The sequence below is a fragment of the Salmo trutta genome, chromosome 33 (assembly GCF_901001165.1).
Source record: "Salmo trutta chromosome 33, fSalTru1.1, whole genome shotgun sequence".
In the NCBI taxonomy this organism is placed as follows: Eukaryota; Metazoa; Chordata; class Actinopteri; order Salmoniformes; family Salmonidae; genus Salmo; species Salmo trutta.
In genome coordinates this window covers 15199917-15210705 of record NC_042989.1, presented here as the reverse complement: position 1 = coordinate 15210705, position 10789 = coordinate 15199917, and the positions used below count along the sequence as shown (strand labels likewise).

Genomic DNA, 10789 nt, shown 5'->3' with positions numbered 1-10789 from the left:
GGTCGCAAATGGGTCTTCCAAATGGACAATGACCCCAAGCATACTTCCAAAGTTGTGGCAAAATGGCTTAAGGACAACAAAGTCAAGGTATTGGAGTGGCCATCACAAAGCCCTGACCTCAATCCTATAGAAAATCTGTGGGCAGAACTGAAAAAGCGTGTGCGAGCAAGGAGCCCTACAAACCTGACTCAGTTAAACCAGCTCTGTCAGGAGGAATGGGCCAAAATTCACCCAACTTATTGTGGGAAGCTTGTGGAAGGCTACCCTAAACATTTGACCCAAGTTAAACAATTTAAAGGCAATGCTACCAAATAGTAATTGAGTGTATGTAAACTTCTGACCCACTGGGAATGTGATGAAAGAAATTAAAGCTGAAATAAATCACTACTATTTCACATTCTTAAAATAAAGTGGTGATCCTGACCTAAGACAGGGAATTTTTACTACGATTAAATGTCAGGAATTGTGAAAAACTGAGTTTAAAAGTATTTGGCTAAGGTGTATGTAAACGTCTGACTTCAACTGAGATAGATAGATATACACACATACATGCATCAGGAAGATGGAGACGCAATGATGTGCAGGAAGTAAAACAAAAGGCACCAGATTCTGTAAACAATACAGGTGAGGGGAATAAAAATACTTTTTTTCTTTTGTTAAAGTATGTGCATTTGCTGAAAATGATGAACTATAGGGTTACCCCAGAAAGTGTATTTTGCCCCATAGCACTGGATCTGCAACCTCTGACATAGCACAAGGAATCAGTCAGACAGTTGGAAGCAAATTCAAATGTTTATTTACAACCTCTGTTCGTCAGAGTAAAGTGATCTAAATACAACAAAAAAATAGCAAAATGGCAGCTATCCTCCCTGAGCTTTACAAAAACAAAGCACAGTACTTGTGGGTGACAGCAGAGAGAAAAGGAGATGTTCTGTACAGACCCTTAATGCCATTTACAGAGGGAGAGACAAACACAAAACATTACATAAAGGTATCTTCTTTTTTTCAGCAAACATCATGCCTTTAACATCTTTCCAAGAAGGCTGAACAGCTGGTGATGTAGAATAAAGAAATAGATGGCAAAACATCATTAGTTTAACAAATTGCATACAAACCAGGTGGCAATTTATGAGTCAGGGTCAACTAACTGGCTTTAACAAAACACAGACAGATACCAGTAACTGTTTTTAAGATTATAAAAGGAAGCTACTGTGGAGGACTTGTTAGTAAGAGAACAGAGTCCATGAACCAGTGGAGGCTGCTGAGGGGAGGACGGCTCATAATAATGGCTGGAATGGAGTCAATGGAATGGTATCAAACAAACGTGATTTCCATGTAGTTTATACCATTCCATTTATTTATTATTTCACCTTTATTTAACCAGGTAGGCCAGTTGAGAACAAGTTCCATTGACTCCATTCCAGCCATTATGAGCTGTCCTCCCCTCAGCAGCCTCCACTGCCATGAACCAATGCCTGTTTTATGAACTGGAAAATTGGGAGTTGTACAGAAATGTACAAGAGGTAGCTGGCCAAGTCCCTGTCCCTGCATCGTGATATACCTTACTGGTTAAGGGTGACATAATGGCTGATCAGTGAAGATGAGATCAGTGAACTCGGAGCTCTGGTGAGAATCACTTAGAACTCATTTCAGTCTCATGAATGTTTCATGACAATAACAAAATAAACCAATCAACAATAACCTCAGGTATTGGCTCCGAGGGCAAAAATGTCCTTCACTGAGTGTCTATTTTAGTGACACTGTTGATTTTAATCACTACATCTAAAAAAATATATTGATTCATATACCTACAATACCTATCAAATGTCATCAGGGGGGACCAGACAAGGGGAAAAAAACAAAGCACATGAGTGTTTCAGTGCACAACCAGCATTCATATTATACTGTTCATATTATGAACTGTTATAGAAGTAGGGAAGAGTTCCCTCTCTTTCCACCTCAGTGTAAAAGTTACTCCTTTGCCCAACAGAGACTAACGGTCTCTTTGTGTTTTTCACAGTAACCCCTACTTCCTGTCAGTCATCACAATCCACCGAAACGAACAAAACAAACCCCACCAACGTACGCACAAGACTTTTAAAAGACAGACTATGAGATCCAGAGACGGCAATGGCAATCGAAGTCATGTACATTTCAATCCATGTATCGAAGGAAGGTATGAAAAACAGAAATCCGCTTGCGTACCAAAGCAGTAGTCTCTGGGTATAAGGAGTCTCTGGAGTCATGTGGCCAGCAGATTTGGCAAATGGCGTGGGAATTGTTGTCTCCTGCAGTACTAGATCTGTCCATGGAGCACTGAGCTGCCACTGTTCCACTGGACCTCCATTTTAGGGTGAGACACAGGGGTGCTTGGTGTGTGTGTATTTTCATACATATGGTGTGTGTGTGGTTAAGCAACAGAGGTGAAATCCAGAAAGTAGATAAGGTAAAGCATGCATATTGCTTCTCTTGAGAGTGACGCTTTGGTGTCAATGGAAGGAAAGTGAGCGTCACTGACATGTGTGCCCCTAGTCAGTCAGTGAGTGGTTAAGTGCGAGTGGGATGTAGGTGGCAGTATGGTCTGTCGTTTGGCCTCTAGTCCTGGTTGTTCTGCGTTGGCTGTCCAGTTTGGCTTTTACCATGGTTCTCCTTCTCCTCTTCTTCACTGACAATGAATTCCTCAGGAGGCCAACGCAGCTCGCCGCTCTCCACTTCCCCCTCCGTGGGCTCCACTACGATGGAGGGCAGGCGGTCTTTCAGCTTACAGCAGCGCTCGAAGTCTGAGGGGTCCGGAAAGATCTGAGGAAAGCACAAAAACACACTTAAAGTCCTGGGTGTCCTTGGGTCTGGTCACAGTTTTTCATGTTGCATCGTGCTACATTTTACAGCTTTGGAAGGCATGGTGCCAAAGCTACTTTTAAGTGCTTACAACTTGTTATCCAACACCGTGTGACTGACAAATGGGGAGATTAAGAGAGCAAGTCATAGCATTGAAAACCTACAGCAAGTCTGTTATCATCAAGAAACCAAAAACCAAGCACACTTTAAGGAAGTAGACCTTACTAATAACTTAACCAAAAGAAAACAAGGTGATAGATATTGTCAAATAAATGTGTCATATATGCACAGGATACACAGTACAATTAAATACTTAGTGACAGAATGACTAAATAACAACGAATACCCTGATGATACTGAAAGCTAAGCAATGGGTTGACAAAATCATAAAAAAAGCAGTGAAACCTAGACCCAAATGCATTGTGGGAGTGCAATGCCAGACTTGGGATCTTTTTTGGGATCTAAAATGAAGGGCATGAGAGATTACATGCATTTCCTGGCTTCCTTTTGTTCTCAAGACAAGAGAAATGGCAACAACATAAAAAAAAAGAAAAAAAAGAGCCTTTCCTGGTCCAAGAACAGCATTTTTTATGTTTGGATAAAGTGGAAGAATATTTTTAGATCTGCATATTTCAGTGGGAGACATTGGAAGGGGAAAGCGATGTCGCTGTCTGGGCAAAAAGCACAGTGGAAAGAAAGCATTAGATGAGGCTGAGAATGATAGACGGAGAGAGTGTAAGGGGGAGGAAGAGAGGGAGGGGGAGAGAGTGGCTGGGAGAGAAAGAGGGTCCAGCTGTGTCCAAGTCTTCCTGAATACAATGAGAGGGGGATGATGAGAGAAAGGGAGGAACAACATGTTCTGAAAAACGGCTGTGTTTCAGTATGTTTAGATGGGCTTATAGTAATGGCTGGAACGGAATACATGGAACGGTATCAAACACGTGGTTTCCATGTGGTTGATACCGTCACATTCACTCCATTCTAGCCTTTATCATAAGCCATCCTCCCCTCAGCCTTCTATGGTGTGTGGGTATGTGAGAGTGTGAGCATGTGTGTTAGTCAGTGCATGTGTGAGTACGTGTATGTTAGTGCAGGTCTGAGAGATGGTGAGTATATGTGTGTGTGTGTTAGTGAATGTGTGCGCAGGGAGGTTTAGTATCTCCTGCTTGCGTTGCTAATGTCTATGCGTCAGCACCGAGGGGAATTGGGCAGAGATTAACCTTGCTATAAGACCACCAGCAAACACGTCACAGCTTGTTTTACTTCCAGCGACAGGAAACGGCAACGCGTCGCCAGCGAGGCACAATGACAGCTATTTTGGGTTGTAGCGGTGGGGGGTAGATCAGGAATCACTCCAGCGCTGACTCGAACACCAATTGAAGCTGCCACAGAGAAGCTCTCACCTCCGTAACAATCAACCTCCAGTTCCTCTGCTCTGTAAAACTGCATTCCTTACATCACTCTTTCAGCGATAAATGCCATGTTGCCTTGCAGAAACACAGCTGGCATTCAGGTGATGGACAAATTGGACCAAAGCCAACGAATTTGGAGGAGGAAGCAGTTAACTGTTAAATCACCCAGCTGTCTGTCCATCCTCATGGGCAGAGAAGAGACCGTCACCACCTCCTTCCTTATCCTCACAGGACAGACACGCAGCTGGTGTGTAAATAGTGAGGGGCAGGCAGCCCACCTTTCTACAGGGTCAGTCTGCATCCTCTGAGTCAACTCTGACACATACAGTCAGACAATCATAAAGGAGTGGGTTGGCCTTAATATGGCCCTGATCGTTTGTTTCCAGAGATGAGCCATTGACCCAGCAGTAATAAACACAAACAGCGGAAACAAATCAAACTTGTCAAGGCCACCTGATGGCTTGATATTCAGAAAGTTGCCTCTCTGTGGGTTGTGACATTGCGATTCTACAAACTCCTATTCATTTCCTTTGCATGTTTTTAAAAGTCTTTGCAATCATCTCTAACTCCGTGCAAAGCTGCACTCCTCCCCACCACAAGGCAAGTACACATTTTTCCACCCCACAACTACCCTTTCCTTAAACAGCCCCACTAAATTCCTAAAAAATGTTTTGTTTACATAACTTGCAACAATAACGCTGATGATTAGACCTCCTGATTGGAAAACAAACCACTCCTTACTCATAGTCCCCTGGGTGAGCTGCTTACAGTAAGAGCTATAATGGAACATACAGCCTTGGCTGTCCCTAATCCAACCTTTTGTTCAGAGGGTTACTAATAGTGGTGGGGACTTTTGAACAGTGACATAAACCAATTAAAAACTACTACACCCTCTGCTGACCCCCCCCCTCCCTTTCTGGATCATGATCTAGCAGCAAACCAATTTCCCTCTGGGACAACAAAGTGGAAACTTGAACTTGTGTGTGCGTGTTACCTGGAAGGAGAGCCGGTCCTTGCTGGGGCTGAGCCTCATGTCCTCCATGGGGGTGTTACTGATCATCACCTCAGTCATGTCGTCTCCACTAGGCACAAACACTGGGCTGGAGAGAGACATGGGGGAAAGGACTGGGTTATTCCACCATTCAGGATCTACTGTTAGTCCCAAACTTTCACACTGAGGAGCATTACACAGAGCAGGTACATGTGTCCCAATAATGGTGTTGTACAAGAGGCTGCACAATGAAGAACTGATAGATTGGTGTAATATAATTTACGTGTAGCTATTACCTTGGGAAGTAATACGCAAATTCCTCCAGTCCATTTAGTGAGACGACCGAGTATGACTTTCATGTAGTTGATCTGCATGAGATATGGCCCTTTGGTATTGTGTTTGCAATGAAAAAGCTACGCATAAGCCTTGTTCAGTCTTTTGTTTGGTCTGTATGCATGCATGCAGTTGTTTATATTTAGTCTGACCACTGACAGACTATGCAGCATAAATGTAGTGCACAGCAAAGCTACACCACCACCAAGATGTGGTTTGCATTGAGTAGCCATGTCTTCATACAAGATGAGGTATGATTTAACTAGCAGTGAGGCGACAGTCATAGCAAGAATGCATTGTGGGCGTGCAGTGCAATTTGACTGGAACCCATAACACGGGACGGACCCAATACCCTCGGTTACATCAAAAGGTTCACAGAACTTTCCATTTTAGTTGAAGCAACAAGATGTTGTTTATCCACTTCAGTGCACTGTACATGCTGAAGCACTGTAAGAAATGACTGAACAGGGGGATTGAACTGAGGCACTTTGTGGGAGGAAAAGTTATTCTTGGGATGTTTGAGAACCAAGATGTCAGCCGAGCAGAGCGTTCTTCTCACGCTTTCTATTTAAAGCCTGGTGGCACAGTGGTCAGCATCCACAGGACTATGGTCAGGGTGGTCAACCCACTGTAGGACAACTACAACTGGGACAGGAAACAGAACATACTCTAGATGACCACCTGCATCAGATGAGCAGCACAAGCACATACTTGGTCCAAATATAACAAGTCAGTCATTTGTTTCCACGGAAAAGTAGAACATTGGGTGCCATTAACCTACTTTTAACCCTGAATATATAAAAAAATGTTTATTTTAGAGACGATGGAAAGTTAAGTGGTTAGCCATTTCGACATACTCTAGACATGACCAGTAAAACATTTTAGGTAAACCTATGAAGTGCACTTAAAAAAAAGGAGCCTAAAATCTTTATCATCTCAAATTAAAATATATATTTTCCCAATACTTGTCAAGTTTCCCCAGAGGTAATTTGACAGTATTCGTGTGTACAATGTCAGATAATACCCTGAGCTGTGAACCCCGGACTTCTAGACTACCTTTATGGAGAAATTAAGAGTGGCACCTTTCGATTTGTGAACATTCTGTGATCGGAGCATGAAATGTTTTCACCATAAGAGGTTGTGGGCAAAAATAGAGATGTTTCCTATGACTCATAGTTTGCCACTCTCTCATGTTACTTCACTGCTTGTTGAGTTCTTCTTTCCAAGACGTCCACGTTTATCATTCAATAACCTATTAATCCCTGCACAGTAACGTTAAGACAGTCTCCAATGGGAATCAAGACTTTCCATCAAAAGAACACGTCAGTTTAGAAAGCACCAAAATAAAAAGTTCTCTCATACTCTGACTGGCAAAAAACAAGTGGAGCTCAACAACCAGTATTTCATTGTACAGGGATTAAGTTCCAGATAAAAATCTTTAAACTTCTGTCAATCCAATAATTGCAAATAAAGGCCCTAGGCCAGCCACATTTGCCAACATCACTTTCATGTAGAAAGTCTTAGCCTTTTGGTACCATAATACAGGACCGAGGCAGATGTATACGTTGTTTAGGATAAGGAACATATCCCATATACAATAAAATGTTCATCTATTCTGAATCTGTCAGAAAGAATCAATGGGTTCAAACTGAAAAGGAGAAATGGGCGCAAAAAAATCTATTTACAGAGCAACATGTGCATTGCCATGCCCCGAAGCAATGGCTACTGCTGTTAATCAATCAATATTTCCATTCCCAAGTTTGCATACCATGTGTCACATACAAATTGGGAGAAGCAAAAATAATTTGGTGCAGGTGGGAGCCACAGGGGAAACACAAGCCAAGACCAAAGGGCAGAATAGGTTTCTGGAATATTCTTGTACTTTTACAAGTCAATCAAGTCGGTGACAACAATAGCTGGAAATCTAAAAATAAAAACTAGTCCAAAGGATATGCAAGGTTGAGTGTCAAAAAAAATAAAATTGTCAGCAAAGATATGCTCTTGAACCTATTTCATTCTTGAGAGGGGAGAGAGTGACAGAGGGTAAGCTAGAGACGCATGGACACAGAGAGCGGTGACAGTACAGACCTGTGCAGAAGAGAGGGGAGAAAGATAAACACTGCTTTGCCAGTCATATTTCTGCTCTGGGATCGTACAAACATCCTGCTCAGCTAAGAATAACAGAACGTCAGCCTAATAAAATATAAAGGGGCACAATGACAAGGAAGTGGAGGAGCACGCGTAACAATTCGACTCGGGGAGAGAAGATACCACTCAAATACATAAAATCTAAATGTGTCTGCTCGAGGTTACGCAATGTGACCCATCCAAGTACACATTTATTCTATAAGGGCAACTCAAACCCTCTGTCTAAAACGCCCACTGCCAAAGATCAGTCACGGCACTCCAAATTTACTCAAAACGTGCAGTCCAGATTTGACCTAGGATCTGAAATCATTCACCAGGGTTGACCTGGAATGGCTCCTTTCTGACTGACCAGGCCCATTCAGATAATTTCACAAGGTTAAAGTCTGTAGTAGTATTGCCAAGTAGAACTTTTGGCTGGACTTGCCATCCCATCTTCAATGGGCATGTGACATGATCAGGCACTCAGTGCTTGGCACTTCAGTGACCCTCTTTAGCACTGTCCACAGGAACATCTAGGCCTACATACTGTACATAGTCACATGCTCATATGGGCTAATGCCAGTCCTATATGAGCTAATGCCAGTCCTATATGGGCTAATGCCAGTCCTATATGGGCTAATGCCAGTCCTATATGGGCTAATGCCAGTCCTATATGGGCTAATGCCAGTCCTAGACACATTCCAGTCAGAGGTCTGGCATGGGCATGAGACGCATCTCAGACTGACACGTGTCCAGGCTAAACAAATAAAATTAAGGAGCAGAGGTCACCTGCTGCATTTTTAAAAGATATAGGCCAAGTGAAGGGGTTATTTCAATCTAGATGGGCTTTTGGGAATCATTATGGCACATTTGTGAAGGTCTGTCTGTGGGTACATAGTTCCTCCCAAGTCGTCTACCAGTCTCCTCGCCCTCTCTACCAGAGGCCCATGCTCGCCCAAGGTGCTGATGGAGACCAAACATATATCCTCATAGCAATGCGACTCGGTGCACAGGATGGGATATTACATGTTGCATAATTGACATGGTTTCCCCCTCTACTCTTCCCAATGCTACGCGCATCATAAATCTGAGGTGCAGGGGCGACAACACGAAGCGGCTGCTGACATTCCATGCCATCGCTGGACTGCCTGGTGGCCAAGTCACAACCTGTAGGTGTGTAGGGGGTGGGAGGGGGCCCGCGTCACTCTCTCTGAAACATGTTGGAATGAATGGGCCATGTCCTGATCACTGCTTTAGTCCATAGGCTGCTTTATGGAGCTCAGCCATCTCAGAATACAGGAAACACTTACTGTGTTACTGGCTGGGCAGAAGAAGCTCATGTTTATCTCATGTTTACTTCCAACTCAACTTGATGACATATTGCCATGCCACATGTTTTTCTTAAAGGATGCCACAATAGAGGCATTTGGTCCATGATGACCTGATCAATTTATAGGAGAATGACATGTTCTTACACCTACAAATGCAACAACTGCCCATGGCAAAACATGGAAAGCTATCAAATGCCTCCCATTGGACTGCAGTTATATAATTCATGATTTTATCAACCTGAAACACAATAACTAAACATTTTGAAAAAGGAACAGAGAAGTGCTACATTAGGAAGCAATGCATGAGGAAACAATAATCAAGAGATCTAAGCAAAAGGATCCCCCATGTAGCACATTCTCTGAAGAACAGAGAAGCACACTGAAAGCTCAGACGAGAAGCTTTGTGGTTACAGTAAGTAACAGGGTCGGGTCTTCACTTCCTGGTGCAGGCAAACCGAGACTTGCAGAGGTAAAAAAAACAGAAGCAAAACAAAGTCTTGCATGAAGTTTTTGGACAAAGTCTTCTTAACCTAAATGCAATGTTACTAGCCTATATAGAGGTAGGAGTACACAGTAAAATGGAGAGATTGAGCCACAAGCCTCCTCTAGGTGATGGACCGACCGTGAATGGGTAAGAGGATCATTCCATCTCCCTCTATTGCACCCTACCACAATAGCCTGCCAATAAAGGTCAGTAGTCCAACCACTAAAGGTCAAATGATGTGAAACAGTCTTACATATGGTTTAACACTCATATTGTTGTATATTTGCTTGTCGAGAAACCAAGGTAAGCTCATGTTATGTTCTTACTTCTGCAATTGTAAGTAGTCTGACTAAAAGCTATTGCATCTCAATGCTCCAATAGCAACGTGAAGCATTGGGTTGCCCATCTATGTCCCCTTCTGAAAGGAAAAAGGTGATCCTCAGACACACCTGGATAACAGTCTTGGTGGGCCACCTGACACCTGTCACCATGTGAAAAACAGAGCAGTGCTTTATTTGCGATCTGATCTCTTTCAAGTGGATTACACGTTGTGAAAAAAATTATCCACTAACTGCACTTTGACACATTCAAGAGTGCATGTGTGATTGTTTGAATGAGTAAATAGCCTAGCTTCTTTTGACGATTGACATAAAAAAAATGGAAAATCGTAGTTCTCTTGATTATACCCATTAGCAAATATAAAAACAATGCTAAAAAAAATCACATAATGAAATTCTGTAAAAAAAAGATATATAATTGTTTCAGCAACATAGAAGTCATTAAATCGCAGGTGTAATTTTTTTCTTTAAAAAAAAAATACATTACAAAAATACTTACCAGTATATTTGGGTAGAATATACAGACATGAATTCACACCTGCAGTTGATTCTGATGATCAAGGAATTAATCTGATATTGATGGTATATTTCCCCCACAGTGGAACGCCTGTCACAAGAAGATTAAACGTAAGCGTTTTTTTAGATAGAAGTAGAAATCGGAGCGGTGACCTTAGTGAAACAAACAACCCTGAAGTATTTTTGCCCATCTGATATCCCGACTAGTTGAAATGACTTTTATGTAAGAGGCGTGTACTGTCGCTGAAGACACACCTCCTTCACACGGGGTCCAAATTATTAAACGGAAGGAGCATCACTACGGACCAATCAAATGACAGGTGCCTCGTACCCGCGCTGACGATAGCAAGGGATGAACAATTTGATTGGAAATAGAAAAGATACTGCATCACGCTCTTCATTAGGCAGGTTTCCATTGA

At 42.5% G+C, this 10789-nt stretch overlaps 1 protein-coding gene across 1 annotated transcript; it reads right to left on the bottom strand.

The window, feature by feature from the left end:
* Positions 1-773: 773 nt before the first annotated feature.
* On the bottom strand, positions 774-10583 carry LOC115172446 (protein LBH). The gene is made up of 3 exons (XM_029729894.1): positions 10354-10583; positions 5245-5350; positions 774-2799 (listed from the first exon to the last, which is right to left on the bottom strand). The coding sequence occupies exons 1-3, from the start codon at positions 10380-10382 to the stop codon at positions 2596-2598; spliced, it is 339 nt and encodes a 112-aa protein (XP_029585754.1). The 5' UTR covers positions 10383-10583; the 3' UTR covers positions 774-2595.
* Between the last annotated feature and the right edge of the window lie 206 nt (positions 10584-10789).